The 24,522-nt window shown below is 44.9% G+C and overlaps 1 protein-coding gene across 2 annotated transcripts in view; it reads left to right on the forward strand.

The window, feature by feature from the left end:
- Positions 1–24,522, forward strand: part of raver2 (ribonucleoprotein, PTB-binding 2) — a 70,569-nt gene that overhangs the window by 14,436 nt on the left and 31,611 nt on the right. For both annotated transcript variants that reach the window (XM_076277864.1, XM_076277865.1), the window contains exon 3: positions 14,390–14,862. In XM_076277864.1, coding sequence (XP_076133979.1) covers positions 14,390–14,862 — 473 coding nt within the window. The remainder of the gene's footprint in view (positions 1–14,389; positions 14,863–24,522) is intronic.

The following is a 24,522-nucleotide window of genomic DNA, read 5'->3' on the forward strand; positions in this document are numbered from 1 at the left end:
AGTAATATCAAGCACAGCGTCTTCAAAGAGATTTTGCTAGAGTGATTTGTGCTGAGAGAGAGAGAGAGAAAAGAGAGAGAGAGAGAGAGAGAGAGAGAGAGAGAAAGAGAAAGAGAGAGAGAAACGTGGCTCTCCAAAGTGATTTAGCTTCTCCAGCAGGTAGCATCATCATGGCCAGATGAAAAAAGGTTGCATTTTTCTGTTTCCAATAAAAATGTTCTGATTGAGACAATGTGAAATTCCTCTGGCAGTATGACCCAACATACCTGTGGTTGCCGTGGATTGTCTGTGAGGAGCACTCTACTTAAGCTGTTGAGGAAAAAGACCAGAAAGTATTTTCACCTAATATGTACCTTTATTTTTTCTATCAGGCCCTGTGGGGGTTTGTGGTGTTTTCAAAAAATCACACAAATTCAAGGATTTGAACAATGACATACTTGTTACATGTAATTCAAGGATTTGAACAATTACATACATACTGTTTTCTCTTATTGCCGCGATAGTTCTGATTTTGTAATAGTTTGTATTGAACAGAAAATCAATACAGTTTTAACAGCCATTACTGCTGCAAATTCTGTCACTTTGGGCTGCAACAATCTCAACAAGCCCTTGCAGGATCCTGGAGGACATTTTTCCAGTAACGTCTGGTATTTCACAATGTAGAAATAAACAAATCAGCAGTGCTGAACAAAATATATTGATGTGATCATCATCTACTAAGATGATGATAATAAATTCATATTGTTCTACAAAGCCAGTTCTAGATGCAATCAAGCTCTCAACAATGCACTTTCTCTCTTTCTGTGTGTGTATGTGTGTTGATAAACACTAGTGACAAGAATATTGTGAATGACGTGACCGTTACATAATCATGTAAACCGTTCAGTCCAGTAGTAATCTATCATACCTACTGGGAACTTGGTCAGGGCCACCCAGAGGGCTGTGGGCAGTAGCCCCGGATCTGTGCTAACTCTGCTGGTGATTATCAGGGATTGTTAGCTAACGTGCCCCCTGGTCCACGCCGCGGGCACTCATAATGCCGGGCTTCTGGGCTCTTAAATGTCACAGGAGGCCGTGCTCCCGGCCTGACACGCATGCCTGCTCACCCTAATTAGTAGTGTGCAGGATTGAATGTGAAACCCATGATCTCATGCACTAACCCCTCCTGGCTTGTCACTCCTCTCTTCAGCTCTCCAACATTTTAGCTCTTCAATAGCCACCCTCTCTCTTTCTCACTGGTCTGTTTATCTATCTCTCTTGTTCACAGCCTCTTTGGTTCTCTCTCTTCCGCTCTCTCTCTTTTACTGTGTTTATTCACTCAGTTTTAGTGCTGCTCATATACAGTCTCTCTCCCTCTCTATCTCTCTCTTCCTCATATGGCGGGTTTCCAGTGTCAGAAATAAGAGTATGGGAGAACTCTGGGACCTTGTAGACAAGCCTAACACCCCCCACCAACTCCCAGCCACCGGTGTGCCACATGAGACCAGTGTCGGAAATGTCCCTGCTTCAACAGCTGACCAAGGGCCAGTCTGCTTTTATGATGTGGTTAGGTTAGAGCAAGGACGTGCCGCCGGACTGATCTGAAGCCAGCTTGAAAGAAAAGAGAGACCCCCCCCCCCGCGCCCCCTGTCACCACCGCACTCCACTTGGAAAAGTAATCCTGGAAGAAATATTCTGTCCACTTATAAGTGACAGAATCGAAAGAGAAAGACTAACGGTGGATAAAAAGTGACAGCAGTGAAAAGGGGCGAGCGAGAGGGCAACGGAGCGAGAGATGGGGTGCAGAGAAAGCATCGCGTTGATAGAGAGAGAGTGAGAGAGAAAAAAAGAGAGAGAGTGAAAGACGGAGCTGATCTGTTCTCTGGCGCGGTGCCCAGGCCGGCTGAGGTGGAGGGTGATATCCCCTCTGCTGATGGTTGTTTTGGGCCCGAGCCTCACCAAACCCCTGCACTGTCACCAGGCCCAGTCATGTGGCTAACATTGTGTGCCAACATTACTACATAACTCCATTCTGCAGCACAGTGTCCCTGCGGCCAGACTGTATATAGTGTTACAGCAGGTCATGCCAAATTCAGACTTTTTTTCTCTGAGGTGTGCAATCATATTCCAGCCCGTTTAGGGCATGACTGTTCATCGGAGCATATGCAGTGTCGCACCCTCGTTGCGTGTGTTTAAAGACTCCGACCACTGGCATTGCTCATCTAAACATAATTAATCACTCGCTCCACTCCTCATTAGGAAGACTGGCTACCCTAGAAGGGCCTGCATCATACTGAGAGAAAGAGGGATGCAGAGAGAAAGAGAGGAGGACAAATAGGGCAAACTGAGGAAGAACGTGACTGCTACTAACTCACTTCTAAACACCACTTTTAGAAGAGAGTCAGGGAAACCCCCTCTGAGGCTTCAGCACCAGAGCTCCACACCTCCAGGGGGTTGTTCCTGTCTAGCACCCTCTGGGGCTCCACTCCCAGTCCCACCCTCAGGCCTCCTCACCAGGCCTCCAGCCCCCTCTACTCCACCCACTCCACCGTCCCTGCAGCTTCAGCTCTCCTGGCTGAGACTGCATTACATGCGTGCGTATGAGAATGCAGCTTTCAGAAATGTCAAACAAAGCTGGTGTGTGATGACATTTATGTGTCTGAGTGTGTGTGTGTGTGTGTTTGTCTGTGTGTCTGTGTGTGTGTGTGTGTGTGTGTGTGTGTGTGTGTGTGTGTGTGTGTTCAGCATGTGTATGTAAGTTCTAACGGTGCTCTGTTGTCTTAACTGTCAAACAAGGTTGGTGTGTGTACACAGATTTTTTTTACTACCAAACATGGCCTCAGACTTTCAGGAAGACAGCTGTAAGCTTTCAAACCATCTCAGTGTTTATGCTGTTCAGATGGGAATGCTTTAGTGCCTCTTTCTCTCTAGCACACTTGCTCTCCTTCTGTGTATGTATGTGTGTGTGTGTGTGTGTGTGTGTGTGTGTGTGTGTGTGTGTGTGTGTGTGTGTGTGTGTGTGTGTGTGTGTGTGTGTGTCTACCTCTCTGTCTCTAAAGAGCATTTACTCCTGCCAAGTGTCTGAAACTGTGCCATGACCCTGACTCATCTTGGGCTCTACAGTCCAACAAACCTTCTGACCTTTCAGTCGTTTACGGCTGAACTTTGACCCCCACACACACGCATGTTCCCATGCCACCCCGCCGCTATCAAACGCCACCTGACGCGCCCCATCTCCTTTGAGAGAAAACTCAGGAAAAGAAGGAAGCACCAGCAGCCACAGAAACATGCTTGGCATTTGAGGATCTGGCCCTGGGCTGACGGCAGGGGAGAATCATAGACGTGGAGCTCAGGGGGTTGGGGGGGGGGGGGGGTGGGGAGGGGATGGAGAGAGAGGGGGCAGACATCACACAGCTCATCTGTTGACATTTAAAACAGCACAAGACTCAAAACACATACTGAAGGCGCCGCAATCTGCCTCGGCATGCTGTTATTGAAACCTTAAAAGTGTGCCTTAAAAGCATGTGAGTGAGTGTGTGCGTGTGTGTGTGCGTGTGTGTGTGTGTGTGTGTGTGTGTGTGTCTCATCTGAAACACCATCACAGCCCCCCATATTAAAGCAACAAGAGTCAGACTGATAATGAAACTGAACAGAGCTCCACCACAAAGAAGAGGGGGAACTTCCTGACTATCAGGCTGTGGTGTGTGTGTGTGTGTGTGTGAGAGAGAGAGGGGGGAGAGAGTGTAAAGTCTCTACAGGGGGCTTTTCACAGGCGAGACTCTTCCCGGCACACGATGCCACCCTCGGACAGGCAGCAGCAGCTTGGAGAGCAGGAGGCTGGGGAGCTCACGCAGCAGCAGCAGCAGCGTGTAGCAGCTTTAATTGAATCGTCTGTAATGGGGGCGCTCATTATGTATGAAAGCGCCCTTTCTCAGCCCTCGCTAATGGGAAGCTCAGGTCTGCCCGGCTCATGACATTAAAACAAAACTCACCGCCACTTAAGTGCGTAGGTGTGGGGATGTGTTTAGGGAGGGGGGAGGTGGCTTGTGTGTGTGTGTGTGTTTCTGTGATCTGTTCTGTTTTAGCAGTACCTTTTTCATTGGTCGTGCAAAAGTGTTTTTGAAAGTTGTATTTGTTTATATTTATATATCATTATGTATGTACACATATAATGTGTGTGTGTTTGTGTATGTGTGTGTGTGTGTAATATGGTGTGCTGACTCGCTCTGGGCTGTTGGGCTTCCTGTGCTCAGGTAATGAGGGATATTTATGCCGACTCTGTCTGCTCTTAAAGTTTACTCAGTGCTCGCCTCAGTGCTTTCCGCAAATTGGAGCCACCGCTTCTAATTCGGAAAAAAACGCCTCTGCAAAACACTCGGGCTCGGGCTGTTTAATTAACATTTAGGCCCCGATGGGCCGGCTACTCATCCAGCGCACCACCAACGGCCGCACCAAAGCTGTGATAAAGCAACCGGAGTCGGAGTCACACAGGGAAATCCATGACGGAATTCCAAAGGTATGCAACGGCGCTCCAGCGATGGGCACAGGAATGACAATAGGAAGTGCCCGCCATGGGAATCAGGCCTAAACAAAGAGGCTTTTGTCAAGCGCCCCACTACAGCCCCATCTCCCCACTCCAATCCCATACGGTTCAGTAATGAAGACACCAGGGCATCAAAAGAACCCTCCCAGCCTCACTGCCAACTCCACACAGCTTTTTTTTACATGCGTATTCTGAAACATAAAGCATAATGCAGAGTTAATTAGCAATTAGGAGTTGTTTTCCTATCGTTAACTTACTTGGCACATGGGATTACTAGTAGCTTGTCATAATAATTATGAGTGGTTCTGTGCTCTATTAGTGAAAGGGGGCACCTTATAGGGTTGTGTCTAATAACATGTTCACTGTTTGACCATGTTATGCTGAAATACCAGAGTTTAGTTATAATTAAAATAGTTGTTGATGACGCAAACAGAAATCAGGATATCTTATTGTATGTAAACCGTAGGTAAGCATACATGCCAGGGGTAAATAAAAAAGTAAGTTTTCTACTGTTAAAGTTTCATTAGAGACCTGTTAAAAGTATCATCCACCCTTTCCTGATAAGTAATCATTTGTGGGTTGTGGGTTTGTTTGCAAGTCTTTCATGAGTGTGTCAGTCTCCCTGGAGCTTGTTTGGATATGCCATGTTTGGAATGCCCACCCCTTGATAAGAGCTAGCTTGGTGAGGCAGAATTACTCTACCTCTTGTGGTTTCAACTGTAAACTGAATGAAAGGGTTGTGTCCTAAACCAAAGGCTATATTAAAATCATTCTCTTTCAGTCCTGTCCTGCTGGTGGCAAAGACACATTTTCACCAGCATTTCAGTAGTTCATTAGCCTTTCATGATCTGGTGTAATGACCAGTTTTGTTTTTATAAGCTCATTAATTGAGGCAATGTAAAGATTTAACTGTCAACTGTTCTAGCTTTAATTGTCGGCTTTTTGCCAATTTGTGTCTGGCAGCCAGATTTCTGAATTCTTGGCAACCATTTTCTGAATCAATGATCAAAATGAATCCACATTCTTGGGAGGTGGGGAACAGAAATGTTTGTGATGACTTGCTGAGCTGTATAATTTGCTAAAGTATGACTGACTTCTAATTAGGAGTACCTGAAAGCTGAAAAGAAAGAAAAAATGTGAGGGTATTTTTTTCCGCCAGCTAATTGACTGGAAGTGCTTTTCTCACTTTCAGTTTTATCCTTCTCTGTGCCACCTTTCTTCTTTTCCATCCTCCTCCTCACTGTGTCACTCAGGAATGGGCAGTATTACTGATACATGTATTTACTATACATTACAAATACTATACTATTTTCTAATACTCTAATACTATTTTCTCATTGTATTTCATTGGGTTGAAGAAAATGACTATTTGGTATCAAAATAATGTATTGGTGTTTATTTTTATATTTTAAAAATACTACAAAATACTCTCTGTGAGACATCTATGTGATGACATCATTAAAGCGCAAAAAGATGCATGGAATCAAATTGGGACTTATGCCAAGCAGACACTGTGATTTTAGCCCAGCAACAGTTGGATCTGACAAACTTTTGAATCAGGTCTATCCGATTTGTTGTGTAGTTTGAGCAGGTTCACAACTAGAGAGCTCGACCGAACTGGTATGCCAATACTATCTGCCGATATTAGCTATTTGCCGATCTATCGGTAACTGCATTTATAGAGGCAGATAATTTAAAAATAAAATAAAAAGGCAGCACATAAGGGACTTACAGATATAGGAATTGCCATGTGTTGCACTCGCTGCGAGGTTGAGCGAATGCCCCAAAGATTTGTGGTTTGATAACACTTTTTCAAGTATAGTTTTTGTCTTTTTTTGTGACAGGACAGTGAAGTAAGACACAGGAAGCAAGTGGATACCATTTGGACCATTTTGTGGCCTTTCATTTGGATACCATATCATATGCGACAGAAAGTTGTGCACAAAGGCAATAATTTAGCCTGACGTAGTCTTCTTCATTCTATTCAGAATTTGAATCTGATACTGCTTGATTGGGACATGATTATGGGGCGTGTTTCAATTGGATAGATCTTACCAATCAGAGCAATGAAGCCTACCATCAATCCTGTAGGGAGAACCAAAACATCCTTCTTCTCAATATTTTAGTTTTGTAATTTTTGTATTAATCTTGTACAATAGACGCGATAGTGAAATCTAAATGGTGATAGACTATAGCTATACATCATTGCTCATCTGACCATCATTGATTAAAGCCCGTCCAGACAATGTGATTGGTGCAAACTGCTTTGGATTGGGCTTAGTTGTTTTTCAATGGAACAAGTCCAGACCGAATTTCCCCAATAATGCCTTAAATTATGACTTCTCGCAAGTTTTGTGCAAAGAAATGGACAGATTGAGACTAACAAATATAACCATCAACACATTTAAGGCATCTTTCTGTGAAAAAAGATGCCAATTACAAAGCATGATTATCACACATAATGTGATCTGTGTTATTTGACTGAGGGGCCCCATTTAGATATCAGGGTGAATAATATAACCCATGGTGTAGGATTGAAGGGCCCTAATAAGACATATCACATAACATAACCTATGTTTTTTTACTGATGGGCCCTATTTAGATATCAGGGGTGGAGAACATAGTAGCGACTTGCAGATGCTTAGTAGCGACACGCAAATGCTTGGGCTTCAGGGATCCCTGAACATTTGGGCCCATTAGGCCCGTAATCCCTGCTCATAAGTTTGCCTGTTTAGAACTTTTGAACAGTTTTGGAATTTCTGGTGTGTGATATTCCATATTACCTTATTAGAGTTTGAATAGGCTTTGGCATAAAAAAACGTGATTTACAAAGTGATTCCATGCTCCTTTGAAAAAAAGTATTTTGAGTATTTTCAAAATGAAAAAAATACAGTATTATCAATACAGTATAAAATGAGGGTATTTGGTATTTTATTTTAAAATACATTCTGATGTATTTTTGCCCATTCCTGTCCTCACTCTTCCTCTCCCATGAATGTACAAATTCAGCGGGCTGTTTCTCCTCAGTGCAGGGACTGTGGAAAGCTCTGTGCTCAGGCCTGTGAGTGCTATTAGCTGAAAGGCAGCATGTTCGTTTCTGAGCTCTTTAATGAGCTGGTAGCGCGAGCCACTGAAGGCACTGAAGAGGCAAAGCGCTTTGGTGACGCAGCAGAGGGATGTGAAGTTACAGATTCAGGCTACCCATGCTAGCTTTGAGTTGTGCTGTACTGTGCTTAGAATTCACTGGTGTTTGTTTCAGTGGCAACTAATACTAATGACCACAGGGTCAAAAGTATAAGTATATATACTCTTTTGATCTCGTGAGGGAAATTTGGTCTCTGCATTTATCCCAATCCGTGAATTAGTGAAACAGACACAGCACACAGTGTACACACAGTGAGGTGAAGCACACACTAATCCCGGCGCAGTGAGCTGCCTGCATCAACAGCGGCGCTCGGGGAGCAGTGAGGGGTTAGGTGCCTTGCTCAAGGGCACTTCAGCCGTGCCTACTGGTCGGGGTTCGAACCGGCAACCCTCCGGTTACAGGTCCGAAGTGCTAACCAGTGTTTGACAGCTACATTTTCTTGGCATCTTGTTGTGGCACAGTTATCTACCTCAGTTAGGAGGAACCAAAGCTCTTTGTATTCAGCCCATTTTTTGCTGTTCCAGACAACAGTGAGAGGGCCTTTGAAGTAGCAATTAAGGTTAGCAATGTCAAGGTAGCTAATTAAGTGATTAGCGCCTCCACCTTTCTCCCTCTGTCTGGTTGTCTCACGCACTCGTTCTCTCTTTGAGTCATTTGCTACTCTAAAATAGAAACATAAAAGTGTTCCCAATGATTATGACATTAGAAGGAGACAGGAATTAACCTGATGGCAGATGACCTTTCTAGAGCCTTCTGAGCAAAGCCTTTGTTTTCTTATCTCTTAGTCATCCTGTATATGGCTGTTGTCATTTGCATGCGCTTACTTGGACAGGCACACTGTCTCTCTCTCTAGCTTAACCCGTATGTACATCTTATTATCAGGGGAACATTGAAAGAATCTTTCTGTGCCCTCATCCACTGCCCATGGTTGCTCATTCCTAGAAGTTCCCCTCAACTGATGTTTGGCTGAGATAGACACAGAGCATAACTAGGCAGTTTAACTATGAATAATTAGGCAAGAATAAGTTTACCCAGCATGCTGACTGAGACCATGTTTCCTGCTGTAGGTCCTTTAGGCCTCCTGGTGTTGTATGGCAGCTGCTGGCTTTACTGTGATGGTCCCATGGCTCCTGTCTAGTTAAGCACAGGGCCATTTTTAATTGGGTGCTGACGGATGGTCTGTCCTTGCGTCTGACATAGCATGGTGACCTGACCATAACCGTGGCATGTGAAGCTCCAGCTCTGTTGTGTTGTGTTGTGGAATGCCAACCCCACTTTTAGTTGGGGCATTAGGATGAGGTATTATTGCAGTCTCTGGAATCCTGTGACCACTCACACACACTGCACATGCTATAAACTGAGGGACTGAGAAGCCACCTAGCTAGCTTGGCTTCAGAGGACGAACAGGTGAACACTGCATTAGAGGTCCACCGATATATTGGCCAGTTTTGACTTATTTTGACACTTACTGGCTCACATCAGTATAGGTCTCCTCGTATCAGGCTCTCCCAACCACACGCCACAAATGCATTACAGGCAGCTATCTGGGAACATGGATCCCCTGCTTCTTACATCATAACTGGGTTGCCCTGAACTCCCACACGATCACGTTTTTCTACTTTTATGTTGAAGAATGATTAAGGCTACTCAGTGGTGCTGTTATATATCGCCTGTTGCTTCCCAGGTCTTTGCAAACTCGATTCCTTTCATATAAGTAAAGCACACTATTAAACACACACACACACACACACACACACACATTATGCACATGCATAAATACAACAGTCATACACTTTTCATATCATTTCAAGTCTGAGCTGTTGGTTTGCCAGTATATAATGTGTGGTATGCAGCACTAGTCCTCAGCCCAAGATGGACGCTGCGCCACTCCTGCTGATTTCAGCCATGCTCAGATCGAGCAGAGGAGAAGGAGAGGGAGGAAGAGGAGGAAGATGAGTGCATGCATTAGCGTTTAGTGGGCTCTGTTCGTCCACTCAAAAACCAAGAGCCACTTTGTGTGTGTGTGTGTGTGTGTGTGTGTGTGTGTGTCCATCTACAGTATGCATGCGTGTGTGTGTGGGCGGCTGGGCCCGGTGCAGTGGGCCTCTTGTGCCAGATGACTGATGCTGTGAAGAGCAAGGGGATCATCATTAATTGATGCAGTGGCAATGTGTGGGTGGCTTTAATGTAGGAGACCCAAACACGTGAACACACATACACACACACACACACACACACACACACACACACACACACACACACACACACACAGACATACACACACACACTCACACACACACAGACATACACACACACACACACATACACAGACACAATGGAGAACTGAAGGGCATTCTCATATGTATAGACACATATGCAGCATTCAGGCATTTGCCACAAGCACACATCCACACACAGAAGCTGAGGCCAAACCCCCCCCCCCCCCCCCTCCCCTATATAGACACGCTTTTACATCCACCCCAGAGCTCACTTACAGCACATACACTGTTGTGGTTTGTAGGCAACAGTTTGGCTGTGTGGTTTGTATGTGTGTGTGTGTGTGTTGGTGTGTGTATGGGAGTATGTGAATGTCTGTCTGTTTTGTGTGTGTCTGAAACAGCTTTATTTCGACATCACTTTGTCTATATGTTTCAATGTAGTGGATGTTAAACAAAAGTTTGAATGTTTATTTGAATATGTATGGTACATGCAGGTTAAGTATATCATCTCTCTGTCTCGGTCTCTCTCTCTTTCTCTCTGTCTCTCAGATAGTTTCACTTATCGTAGTTTTTACTACTGTGTTGTCTTGTTTGTGTTGTACTTGTCAGTGCAGTTTCTTCCTCATTTCAGATTTCACTTGTGATCGCAGATTTAAGACATCATATATTCCATTCTGTCCATCACCAGCTGCATGTTTGTGCTTGTGTGTACATCTGCTCTTGCTTATACAGATAATTGGCCCACTGTATTTAAGCAGGTGGTAGTGTTTCTGCATTTGTGTGTGTGTTCCTCTGTCCACATTTCATCCCAGTAGGACAATTATTATCTTGTCTGCTCCTATGGAGGTGTATGTGATTTATTTGTTTTATTTTCTTTAGGTGTGTGTGTGTGTGTGCGTGTGTGTGTGTGTGTGTGTGTCCATGTGTTTTATTTCTGTATATTTGTCACTTTGTCTGTATGTGTATTTTTAAAGTTTGTGCCTATCAACTCATCTCTACAAACCTTGTGAGAGTATGTGAGTGCATTTATTTGTATTTGTCTGCATTTGTTGTGGGTATTCATTTAATTGCATTTAAACTCAGTTTGAATGTTACAGATGTTTGTCTGTGTGGGTGTGTTGTTTAGGGTTAGTGTTGTGTTGTGTTTGTGTTGTGTTGGTGTCTTCACATGCGCAGCCACACATATTTACACTTATGATCGGGTGGATGTGGGGTTTATCTGTGTACGTGGTTTTGAGTGTGTGTGTTTGTGTATAAATGTGTGTGTGTGTGTGTGTGTGTGTGTGTGTGTGTGTGTGTGTGTGTGTGTGTGTGCGTGTGTGCGCGCGCTCTTTGTTAACAGCCATATAAATATTCATGTGTCTCAATATGGCTAGTGTGGGCCCCGGCTGTGGCGCAACTGGCTGGGGCACCTGCACCATACGCCGGTGACCCGGGTTCGATTCCCGCCCCGTATCCCACCCTGACTCTCTCCCACTCACTTCCTGTCACTCTCCACTATCCTGTCAATTAAAGGCATAAACCCCCCCCAAAAAAATATACACAAAAAATATGGCTAGTGTGTGTGTGTATGTCCCTCTGCCTTCAGTAATTGGACTTCAGATCAGCAGGGGTGTGTGTGTCTGTTCTTTTATGCATGTCTTATGTGCAACTCTGTCAACCTCAGTAATTGACCAGTTGGAATTCTGTATGAGTAACTAACTACTGAACAGAGCCAGAGTATTCACCAGGTTTATATTTTATATGTGTACTTGTGTGTGTGTGTGTGTGTGTGTGTGTGTGTGTGTGTGTGTGTGTGTAACACTGTATATGACTGTATGTCTGTTTATGGATATGTATTGTGTGTGTTTTGTGCCTACCATTACGGATGGGTGTACGTGTGTGTGTGTGTGTGTGTGTGTGTGTGTGTGTCTTTGTATGTAGTATTGCAGTCTGTGTGTGTGTGTATAATTGACATCCTGTAAGCCAGCAGGTGGAGACTTGTTTGTGCCCAGCCTCTGCTGGCAGTGCAGGGGGAGGGCAGGGCTCTATCTCTCTCTCTCCTCTTTCTCCTCTCTCTCTCCTCTTTCTCCCCTCTCTCTCTCTCTCTTCTTTCTCCTCTCTCTCTCTCTCCTCTTTCTCCTCTATTTCTCTCTCTCCTCTTTCTCCTCTCTCTCCTCTCTCTCTCTCTCTCTCTCTCTCTCTCTTCTTTCTCCTCTCTCTCGTGTGGCACTAGCCTGATGGAAACATTTTCTCTCTCTGCCCAAAATCCAACGCCATCTGCTCCGCATGGACACACCGGCCCTAACGAAGCCTAACGTGCCCTAACGAAGCTAAACGAGCTCTAACGACCCCTTAACAAGAGAGCGGCGCCCCGGCCGAGCTTTTCCGCCATCCGGACCGTGCTGCGCCGCTCCTCCGTTGGCCAAAGGTGACTCAGAACCGGCCGGTTCTCTTTTGTATGTGCTGTTTATCTGTGGTTCTGTTCTGTATTGTTCTCCTCTGGGAGTCAGTGTGCACTCAGCCCCTCTGGGTCTCTCTCATAATGACTTCTTTCAGAACCCTCATGGCAGGAGAATTGCAGCCTTTAACACAATTTCCCAGCGCATCCCCCACCCCCACCTCGCCGCCTGCCTGTGGAAGGCTTTAGAGAAATATAACAGCAGTAATTGTCACATTTTGAAGTGAATCCCCCACCTCTCCATAATTAAATCACCCCTTTTTGTTTGGGAAAAAAAAGCCAGTGTCTGTCCTGTCACCAGCACAGCGCTTGTGTGTTATAAGATTATTGTGTACGCTATTGAAGCGTCTCGTAGCTCACGGAGCAGCCGCCCCCGCACACACTCCCCTCTTGTCACACAAAGCACTTGACGGAGTTTGCATGTAGCTGAGCGCGTCTGGTGTAGAGCCACGGGGCGGGGAGCAGGAGAGCATTGGGGGAGACGTCCGCCACTCTTCAAAGCCACTGCTCTTCCCCACACGCAGACACGCAGGGAAAAGCACACTTAGGATTTGGACATCAGTGTGCTGTGCTAATTAATGTTATGTGGGGGTGGAATAGTGTGTGTGTGTGTGTGTGTGTGTGTGTGTGCAAGTCAGATGCACAAATGGGATGGGGGAAAGTCATTTCAGAACAACACTAGCTGTTACCATTATACCATAACACCGAACCATTACAGGCATTAACAGCATTCTTTTTAAATGAAATTATTACCATCTTTGTGTTTTGATTGGGGATTATTTTTGCTGTTTTTTTTTTCTCTGGATGGTAAGTGCTCATTTATGAATATGTGAGCAATTATCTTTGTAGCCAGTCAGGGGTAGGGAGTGGAACAGGCTCAGACACAAAAAGTGCATTAAGCACCAAAGCCCACAGCACATCGCTGTCAGGCCTGGTTACAGACCAATAGTCTGCAAATAATATATTTGGATGCAAGTGGAGTGCCTGGGTGTGTTCGTGTGTGTGTGTGTGTGTGTGAGAGAGAGAAAGTGAATGAGAAGGAGACTGGCGAGTGATTGATTGGCAGAAAATGGATTTTTTGAGAATAAGGAGAATAAATGAAGACTGGGACGCTGATGAACAGAATAGAGGGAGAGGAGGAGAGGAAGAGGAGAGGGTGAAAGCTGGCAGAATGTACGACAGAGACGTGGTTGGTTGTGGGTGAGCTCAGGGGCAACCCCTTAGCTTATGGTGTGTGTGGTGAGTGTTTGTCATACATGACAACAGAGTCCCTCCCTCTCTACCTCTCTCCCTTCCTCACTCTCCCTCCCTCCATTCCTCCCTCCGTCTCTTGTGTGTATGTTTCCAAGTCATTTTATTACCTTCTCATTTCACAAGCCATCCGTCTGTGTGCCAGTGGCCTGTGCTGCCCGGCCCGCCTGCCGCCTCATTAGGGGGCAGTTAGGAGTCCCATTTAGCAGCCATGCCTCACTCTTCCACTGGCTTATTGCTGCTGCTGGGCCTGCCAGCACCTTGCTGCCATCATGATGCGCTAATTAGCCTGCAGTTGTTCCTGTTTCAATTGTGCTATATTCTGTAAGGCATGCCCTGAAGCTGCTCATGTGCATGAGTGAGTGGGTGGGCCAGAGAAAGAGGGACAGTGTGGGTGTGTGTAAGTGGTATGTATGTGTGGGTGTATGTAAACCCTTTGTCCTCTGTCATATACTGTTATTTGTAAGGATTTTACTGGGGCTCATATTTCTTCAGCCCATAAAGCATTCTCTCCTCTTCTCTCTCTCTTTCTCTCTGTCTCTTTTTCACTGGAGTGTGTGCTCACTTGGCTTTCTGTGGACTGTGCTTCTCTCTCTACACCATAATATAATTCAGTGTTTAGCCTAAAGTCCAGAATCCTGTGTGTGTCTGTGACTGATGATCTTTACCCTCATGTTGCTCTCTCTCTCTCTCTCTCTCTCTCTCTCTCTCTGTCTCTCTCTGTCGCTCTCTCTCTATCTCTCTCTCTCTCTGTCCCTCTCTCTATCTCTCTCTCTCTCTCTCTGTCTCTCTCTCTCTGTCTCCCTCTGTAGCCTTTGTGACGCTGCTGAATGGCGAGCAGGCCCAGCACGCCATCTCGTCCCTGCACCAGTCGAGCGTGCGCGGGCGCATCATCAGCGTCCAGCTGCAGCCCACCGACTCGCTGCTGTGCGTGGCCAACCTGCCGCACACGCTCTCGGCCGAGGCCTTCCACCAGCTGGTGCGCTCGCACGGCAACGTGGAGCGCTGCTTCCTCGTGCATAGCCCGCGCTCCGGCCACTCCAAGGGCTACGGCTTCGTGGAGTACATGAAGAAGGACTCGGCCTCGCGGGCGCGCTCGGAGCTGCTGGGCCGCGCGCTGGGCGAGCGGTCTCTCGTTGTGCAGTGGACCGACGCCAACCAGCTGATCGAGCCCGAGCAGCTGCACTCACGCTGCCTGTGCATCGACCGGCTGCCGCTGGACTTCGACGACACCGAGGAGCTGGCCCGCGTGTTCTCGCAGCGCTACCGGCCCGTCTTCTGCCAGGTCTGTACCAATCGTAACACCGTGCAAATGTGAGAAGAATGTTCCCATAGGTGAGAAGAATGCTCTCATAGGTGAGAAGAATGTTCCCATAGGTGAGAAGAATGCTCTCATAGGTGAGAAGAATGTTCCCATAGGTGAGAAGAATGCTCTCATAGGTGAGAAGAATGCTCTCATAGGTGAGAAGAATGTTCCCATAGGTGAGAAGAATGCTCTCATAGGTGAGAAGAATGCTCCCATGAGAAGAATGCTCTCATAGGTGAGAAGAATGTTCCCATAGGTGAGAAGAATGCTCTCATAGGTGAGAAGAATGTTCCCATAGGTGAGAAGAATGCTCTCATAGGTGAGAAGGAGAGACTGAATGTGTGTATGTTGTAACTGTATCTGCTGTCAGCTGGATGTGAAACAGTAACCCCACTGAGGAATGATTGCATTACATGACTGTATGAGAGAAATAAAGCTATGGATATATGTGTGCGTGTGCCTATGTATGTGAGTGGGTTTATACGTGGTGCTGTATGTATGTGTGTGTGGGTGAGTTGGATGGATGAGCAATCAAATGAGATGCACAGGGGAGATGAAGTGCATATATGAGGGCTCTTGTAGTGAGCTAAGTTGGATCTATCAGTGCAGTGAGATAATAGCTGGATAACGTGCTGTACCTGCATACATGTGTGTGGGTGTGTGTTCTGTATGTGTAGCACTCTTAGTGCAGCAGCAGCACCAACACTACAAGTGGATGACCTAAAGGTGTAACACTTCTAATGATTTTAAAACGCTACTCCAAATTGTGTTTATCCTACCAGCATCCCTGAATGCTTTTCAGGAGAGACATGCAGCACTGGCTCTGTGCAAATGTTGAACAAGAGAGGAAGATGTTGATTGTACTGTTATCTGGCCCAACAATACAACACTGTGAGACCACACTGACTGATCTAAAACAAAGGATTGTGTTTGAGAGAGCACAGCCGGGTCATTCAAGCTGGGAGACATAAAACTGTCTTGGCTCCCCAAAAGGACAGGCTGCGTCAATAGTGTCCGCATGGGCAGGAGAAGGAGCAGGACAATCTGAAATGCAAGACATTTGAGCCCTGCAGTGCAGAGTTGCGGTCTATGATGACGTTTCTAACAGTCTGGATTCTCATTTAGCCATAGATAAAGCAAAACAGCCCTTTTTACCGGAGGGTGGAACTAGTAGTGATGTAGTTTCAACACTGAATTCTGAATATGCTGAATTCATTCTATGAGGAATTGCGATTAACTCACCGCCACACACACAAATATTTGCATACATGCACACACACAAATATTTGCATACATTTTGATTCATGCTCTTCCCACACACACACATACACACACACTTAACTGTGATGTCTGCACACAACCACAGCTCATAGCTCAGGGATATTTGCTTGTCCCTGACTGTAGTTTATTAGTGGTTGGAGCAGAATGTTGTGTCTGTTTTGCATCCAGTGCTGTGCGATCCCTTCAGTGCTCTGACATAATGGATATGTTCTTATTTGTCATGCTGGAAAAGCTTGTTTGAATGTAGAGAGGGGAGAGATAAGAGGGAGAATGAACTGGTCTAGCCCATGTGTCCAAGTGTGCGAGCTGAAGTCCTCCAGCTGGTAGTCCAGAAGAATGTATCAAGGCTGCATGCATCTGAAGATTTGGCCCAAGACAGGAAGGCGGCCAAGAGATTCTCTCCTCGTAAAATCCACATAAACACGCTCTCAGCAGCTAAGCCTCAGCTCCCCTACTAAGCCCCAGATTACGCCAGTTATGGACAATTATAAAATAACATTTAGGTCTGAAATACCATCTGCCATTTTCTTCTATCGAACAAGACCCACTGGACTATGAAGTGGCTGCTTGAAGAGTAAGGGCAGAAATCTCTGTTAGTCATGAACGAGTTTGTGGCAGTGATGGTGTTCATTTTCTGGAGACTACCCAACAACAGCAACACACACACACACACACACACAAATGAACACACACTATATGTGTGAGTATGCGTGAGTGAGAAAGAGACCCAGTTTGAATACAGGGATTAAAGTGAAAAAAAATCGTTTGACTGAACTTTTTTCAGGCCATAAGTCATACGTTGTTCATATCTACCTATAGAGATAGCACCCCTTTTGCGGTCGCGACCTATTGGTTTTTAATGTACAAAAAGATGCAAACAGCAAAGTAAAGGGAGTATTCGCCTTATTCACACAGCGGCCATTGTTTAAACCAAAACGAGGCTACAGGGTACACTTACTATATAATTAATGCCACCTACAGGTGAATGCATAGAACATAACAATCCTATGGTTTGTGTACCCTAGCCTCGTTTTAGCCGCCAATGGCCACCATGTGAATAAGGCGAATTGAGAGTGTTCTTGATTGAGATTGAGTTTTCCTGATGAACAAAAATATATTTTAGTACCATCCCTGACCATTGCTGATTAGCCATTGCTGTTCTTTTCTACTGCAGCAATATTGTAGAAAGGCTTTAACACACTCTTATTTAATTACTTCAGGCCAAAAGTGTTTAAAGGGGAGATTTTTTTCTTGTTAATATGCAATTCAACACCAAGTAAAATCTATAAAATCAAGTTTCCTCATCAAAGTAACAAATCAGAACATTCTAGATATTGTTCATATTTCCATTTGTTGCCCCATCCGCATTTAATGATAACATGGTAATTTTGAGTTTTACAGACAACTCAGTTTTCCAATGAGCAGCAATACTGTGTGTGCTCATGCAGGAGGTCTGCGCATTTGTAACGACAATCTGGAGACGGCGCTTTTGTCTTCAGCAACAGATTGTATAAGGTTGACAAGAGGTTGCGATATGGTTAAGGACAGGTCGTGTTGCGCTATGAAAGAACATGCGTAGCCTACTTTCTAAACGTAAAAACGGTCAGCCATAGATAAACGTAGCCTACCTCTGTCGTGGTGGCTAGTTGCACCAGGTAGGGAAGATGTCCTGAAGTGCACGAACGTTAACCTTATGGCGGTCTTCTGATTGGTGGCGTGCTAAAACGTTTTCCTATTGCATCCATAAACAATTTTCTTGCAGCGAACCGCGCAAAAGCAAACTCCTGGCACAATTTCTTTACACCATGGCTTGTTAGTTCTCCCCCGTTTCCAACAGCTGCCCATCTGCATTTATTTTTTAACTTTTGACACCTGCCTTCCTTTAGCAACAACGCATCCATGACAGCTAGTGGCCTTGCCAAATAGACGCACACAAATCATGACGCTAATATGCGAGGTTCTGGTAGGCCCACTGGTTATGGTTTTGTGCTATAAATTAATAATATTTTATAGCAAAGTTTTAAGTTGACTATTTTAATTGTATGGTTATTTTTTGTCAACAAACACTCACAACCTATTGTCGTTAAAAGTGAGGCCTAAGCAAAATAGGCTACAAGGCTGTCTGTGCGTCACAAACACGACTGACCCCCTTACTCGACACGCTCAGTCAAAACCTTCCGTCGCAAATTGTGAAAAACATTGTTGTATGTCATAACAGACGGGATAATAAATTGCATAGGCTACGGTTTATATTGCGTCGCTTTACACATAATGTTAGTTGCATTGATTAAAAACTGTAACAATAATAGTAGCCTACATCGGGTGGCATAGCAGGCTATCTGTTCAAGTCATGAACGGATGAAAATGAATGACCTCCCCTGACAAGAGTTCGCGATAGTAAGTGTCTACATTGATGCACGGAAAGAACACAGCCTCCGAATTCGCACATAGAGCTCACAATATCATATCCAAAAAAGTTAGACGGATTGGCCAACCTCATCAGCTGTCTCGATTGTGTCACTATAATCCAACTTTTAGACCGTTATAGTCCTCCATACGTGTTCTTTTTTTTTAAGCAAACGCCCGAGACAAGTGTGTAGCTACAACATACAAAGCGAAACTCATGGCTGACGTAGGACGTATCTTCTTGAGCGGTCACGGATTGAGACACAGAAAGTTCTCAAGAACATTAGGTCTTTAAACATTTACCTTATATTTGTAGTTGCCTTAAAAAAGGAAAAGCAAAGGTGACAGTCCCCCCCCCTCCTATTTTTTTTCTCATCGGATCTGCATCGATCTCAAATATGACATTTCTAAAATCAAATTGACGGAAATCCGTCCTATGACGGAGAACTTTAATCCTTGTGAATATGAAGGTATATGGGGTGCAAAAGTGGCGAGCACATTTAACTGCAGATTTTGCATGTGCACACTAAAGTCGTGAATGTGTAACAGTAAAGTTGTAGTTGTACATATTTTTTTATATCTTGTTAACACAAAATAGGGGCTACGGGTTCACAAATCCTTTTTACAGGTACACAAATCCTATCCTGTGAGTCACAAATTTCAAGAGTCATGCACTCGACACTTTTGCTCCAAACGTTGCAGCGCAGTTGGTGCGAAACACATTTGCACATCCGTGTTTCATAATCTGAGAACATGCACAACATTCGTGCATTTGTAAACCCAAATGTGAACTAATGCATCCGAAGTTGTGCATCTGTGAAATAATTTGTCATTAATAAAATTCTACAGATCGCTTTGATTTTCTTGCACGACTACAAGTCAATTGATACAAGTGCTCGAATCTGCTTCTACGAGTGAGTGACTTTTGCTCCTGGCTAGGTGATATAGGAGCAAAAAGATTTGTATGTGTGCACGTCGAGCGAATCGATCGAGAAAACAAGGCTGCCGGATCTGGATCCAGGATCGCGCTTAGACTACCATTGCCTGCTCATAAGGTAAGTAACATGATAATAATATGAAGAAAGTTATCTTGTTTGTTGGTTTACATTATCATGACAGCTATGTTTAGCTTAGCTTACCTGCTTGCTAAATCCTCCAGTGCCAGATCAAGCTAGCTAGCTATCGCTAGATAAATAACTAGTTTAGAAGTACAGAAATATAACACTGCCCGTCCAAAATCGTTAGGACACATAATCTGACACAATCGTTCAATTTTCGAACACACCGCAACAAATATGTTTTCCACGCTTTGTGCAAAGAAAAACTATAAATCGTGTGTCCTTCATTGATAAGGAAACATGCTGAGGTTACTTACTTTATGAGCAGGCAATGGTAATCTGAGCGCGATCCAGGATCCAGATCCGGCCGCCTTGTTTTCTCGATCGACTGCTCGACGTGCACACATACAAATCTTTTTGCTCCTATTATATCACCCAGGAGCAAACGTCACTCGTCACTCGTAGAAGCAGATTCGAGCACTTGTATCAATTGACTTGTAGTCGTGCAAGAAAATCAAAGCTATCTGTAGAATTTTATTAATGAGAAATGATTTCACAGATGCACAACTTCGGATGCATTAGTTCACATTTGGGTTTACAAATGCACGAATGTTGTGCATGTTCTCAGATTATGAAACACGGATGTGCAAATGTGTTTCGCACCAACTGCGCTGCAACGTTTGGAGCAAAAGTGTCGAGTGCATGACTCTTGAAATTTGTGACTCACAGGATAGGATTTGTGAACCCGTAGCCCCTATTTTGTGTTAACAAGATATAAAAAAATATGTACAACTTCAACTTTACTGTTACACATTTACGACTTTAGTGTGCACATGCAAAATCTGCAGTTAAATGTGCTCGCCACTTTTGCACCCAATATACCTTCATATTTGAAATGTGTCCAGTAAGTCTGAGCTCAGGGCTGGGGATATGGAGGCGTTGTGGTGGCCAGAATGGAGATATGGTTTGACCACAGCACGGTGACACACTCTGTTTTACCCACACACTAATACTAGCTCCTCTCAGCACACTACATAGAACTCACAAATATGGCGTAGATATTGTGTTCTAAGAATTTGCACATGCGCACACACACACAGACAAAAAATGTGTATTATTACTATATTTAAACACACACACACACAGCTATTTGAGCATTGTCACTGGTGAATGTTTTAGTTAGCTCTGTGATTTTAATGATTTTGACTCTTACCATTATCTCCAATGTTTGAGATGCTATTCCTCCGCTAACATACACACAAACACACACGCACCCATGTGCGCGCACACACTATGCAGGGTCTTTCAGCCACTCACACACACGCCTGCTGTTATCAGCACCTCCACCACAACCCTTGATCTCAATTTACGACTCCAACAGGGCTCAGAGCGCCACTTCCTCTATGTGTCGGTCTGTGCGTGTGCGTACATGTTAATATCAGTGCCTATAGATTTGCCATTTGAATAAGCTTGTGTACTCTTGTTTATAACCTGATGGCACCATACTCATTATCTTGTGACACAGCAGTGTGACCCCAGCTCTGTTCTCTTGGTAGAGCTAGGGAGAAAGCTGATTTACACAAGCACACAAAGTTATAGAAACTGAACATGCAGACAGACACTCACTGGTGCCCAAACACACACACACACACACACTCACTGACGAGTGTGATCCCAGTCAGAGCCATTGGCCCTGGATCTCTAGGCATCCCATCACACACACATGAATCTTTTATATTGAAAAATGTCTAGTCTTAATTCTGTTGTCCAGTTGATTTTCAAATTTCCATATTGTTTATTTTCCAGAGATATTTGAAATATTCATGACCATGTTTCTTTGATATGAAAAAATAATGTGTGCATAATTTAGAGCAGTGCAGAGCCTGAGTGAGTCACTTGGTTATTGTGTCATATGATACTGTCTGGCTCTGGGTGGACTAAGAGTGGATACTAAGGACTCTTAGGTAATGTTTACTAAAGTAATCAACAACTTGGGCCTTTTTAAAGCAAATTCAAGCTCATAAAAATGCATATTAGTACAAGATAAGTCCTTAACAACATTAAACTCCTATATTGTGATACAGGTTATTGTAATGACTTACACTTGATATATTATAAGCAGTATGGCGTAAGATAACCATTCATTCATTAATTTGTACATTGTACATCAATTATAACGTTTCCAGCTGGATAGAGGCATCACAGTTAAGTGAGCGGGATGTGAATATTGGTTTGTGTGTGTGTGTGTGTGTGTGTGTGTGTGTGCATCAGATGGCTCCTGCTGGCAGAGAGAACCCCATTCTTTCCAGAAGCAGCTCAGGCCAGGCTTGGCACAGCATACCGGGCTCCACAATGCTGTTATTCCCTCTCCTAATCAGTGCACAGCAAACCAGCCCACTGTACTGTGTGTGTGTGTGTGTGTGTGTGTGTGTGTGTGTGTGTGTGTGTGTGTGTGTGTGTGTGTGTGTGTGTGTGTGTGTGTGTGTGTGTGTGTGTGTGTGTGTGTGTGCGTGCATCAGATGGGGGTAGGGTGGATGTGGGTGGATTTGTGCATGACTGCGTGGGTGTAGACATAGAATCTGTGTGTATTATAGTTCCTCTATCTACAGGCCTAGGTAGGTGAAGAAATTCACAAATAGATGTTTGTAAGTGTAAAAAGTGTAAATAGATGTTTGTAAGTGTAAAAAGTGTAAATAGATGTTTGTAGGCACACCTCTTGTCTGTGTGGCCTCGTCTCCCTGGCTCAGCCTCTCGTCCTCAGGCGTCTCAGGCTCTCACTCTTCCTTTTAAGGTGCTGCTTGCAGCAGGCTAACTTTTTCAGCAGCGCTGGAGTCCCTCTCTCTGTGAGGCTGGAGGCAGTCAGAGTGCGCCTCTGTATCAGCTCCCGGGATCACTAAAACACTCAGACATGACCCCTCCAGCCAGGCAACACTCCCCCTCGCAGCCATTTCAGAATGATTGGCTTCTGTGGTCTGGGTATGGTTTTACAGCGTTATAGAGCGCGACTCTGTTGGGCTGTGGGGTGTTTGTTTGTCTCTGTCTGTCTGTCTGTCTGTCTGTCTGTCTGTCTGCTTTTCTGTCTGTCTGTGTCTGTCTCACTTGCTCGTTCCGGTCACTCTTATTCCCTGACTTCTTCTGTTGCTGTAACATGCACAACCCAAAGTGAGCTTGAACAAAAAGATCTGCTCTTTCTTTTAAAGGTCAGCCTTTCATCTCTGACTGATGTAACTGAATGTGAGTGTGTTCCAAGTGTGTGTGTGTGTATAAAGGCAGCAGGCACCAGACTGAGGCTGGCTTACAGACAGGTGAGATGGGGTGGAAGAGGGCATATGGTGAGTTTTGTTTGTCTGTGTGTGTGTGTGTGTGTGTGTTCTGTATGGGGAGGATTTTGGATGGATGCTAACCCTCTGGGCATTAGTTGATGGGCTTCTATCACTTTCCAGTCTAGACAGACACTGCAGGACTATTACCGCGTCAGACAAAACACACACATACACATACACACACACGAACACACACACACACACACACATACAAATATATATGTCCACTGCCATTGTGAAAACAGAAGCCTGATGACATCTGATGAAAGCTAAAATGAGATCATGATCCAAACATAATGCAGGTTGTTCCTCCTGAGTGACACTTGACCTCTGTATAAAACACAAACACACACACACAGCAACACTGTGTTTGTGTGTCTCTGTAACACAAATGTTTCTGTGTGTGTTTGCATGTGTGAGAAAGAAAAAGGAACAAAAATGGAACCAGGAGAGATTGAGGGCTTTTCCGCTGATGTTTCTGCACCCAGTGAGCATGTGAGGAGGGCTTATCCTTATGGCCCAGTTAGCTAGTACAGTGCCCTGGGCAGTGAACACAGGCACAAGCGCGCGCGCACACACACACACACACACACACACACACACACACACACACACACACACACACACATCCCATAATGGCCTGTCTTTCCTCCTCTCTCTCCTCATCTTTTTCACCAAGACACACACACACACACACTTTCATTCACACCAACACAGTAAAAGTTCCTAGTTTGACACAGTCAGGTTAGCCTCATTGCTAAAGCTGCTGGTGGCATAAGTGTCAGGCCCGTTGGATAAGCTAAAGCTGTGGCACACTGGCCTCTTACCCTCTCCCTCTCTCCAATCCTCACGACACACACAAAAACACATGCTGTATGCACACACACACACACACACACACACACACAAACACGCCTTCTAAAAACCAGATGTCTTCCCTCATTGGTGTGTGTGTATCTGTGTGTGCATTCTGAACAGACACCCCTCTGCGGGCTGACTGCGTGTCCCCTCGAGGTCTTCCTGAAAGGACGTCTGCATGTCACCCACCCACTCAAAGGGACGAGAGAAACCAAATCTCCGTGCCTGCCCCCTTGGCCTCTGCTACCGTGTAGGCTTTCACCTCAGCCAGCTGAGCCACACACCGTGTGCTGGACTGGCTATATGAGGAGCCCGTGTGGAAATCATGAAATACAGACTGATAAATAGCTGACATACAGATGGGGAAAGGCATGTGTCTGGATGTGTGGTATGTATGTGAGACTGATCAGGTGTGTGTGTGTGTGTGTGTGTGTGTGTGTGTGTGTGTGTGTGTGTGTGTGTGTGTGTGTGTGTGTGTGTGTGTGTGTGTGTGTGTGTGTGTGTGTGTGTGTTGCGGACCATGACTCTTCCTGTGGAACCAGTGGGCTCTGTGAGTGTGAGTGTCTGTTGGTCTGTGGGTTGGGTTTCAGTCTCAGCTGCTTGGCTCTCTACTAAATGACAAATGCCCTCCTCTTGCCTCTATATATAGAGCCTTTCATCCACTGCCCTGCTGTTAGCCTTCTCCAATGCCACACAAACATACATACATACGT

The sequence above is a fragment of the Alosa pseudoharengus genome, unplaced genomic scaffold, assembly GCF_046254945.1.
Source record: "Alosa pseudoharengus isolate Yale_2024_CS ecotype anadromous, Long Island Sound unplaced genomic scaffold, YU_APseudo_1.1 YU_APseudo_1.1_scf_11, whole genome shotgun sequence".
Lineage (NCBI taxonomy): Eukaryota > Metazoa > Chordata > Actinopteri > Clupeiformes > Clupeidae > Alosa > Alosa pseudoharengus.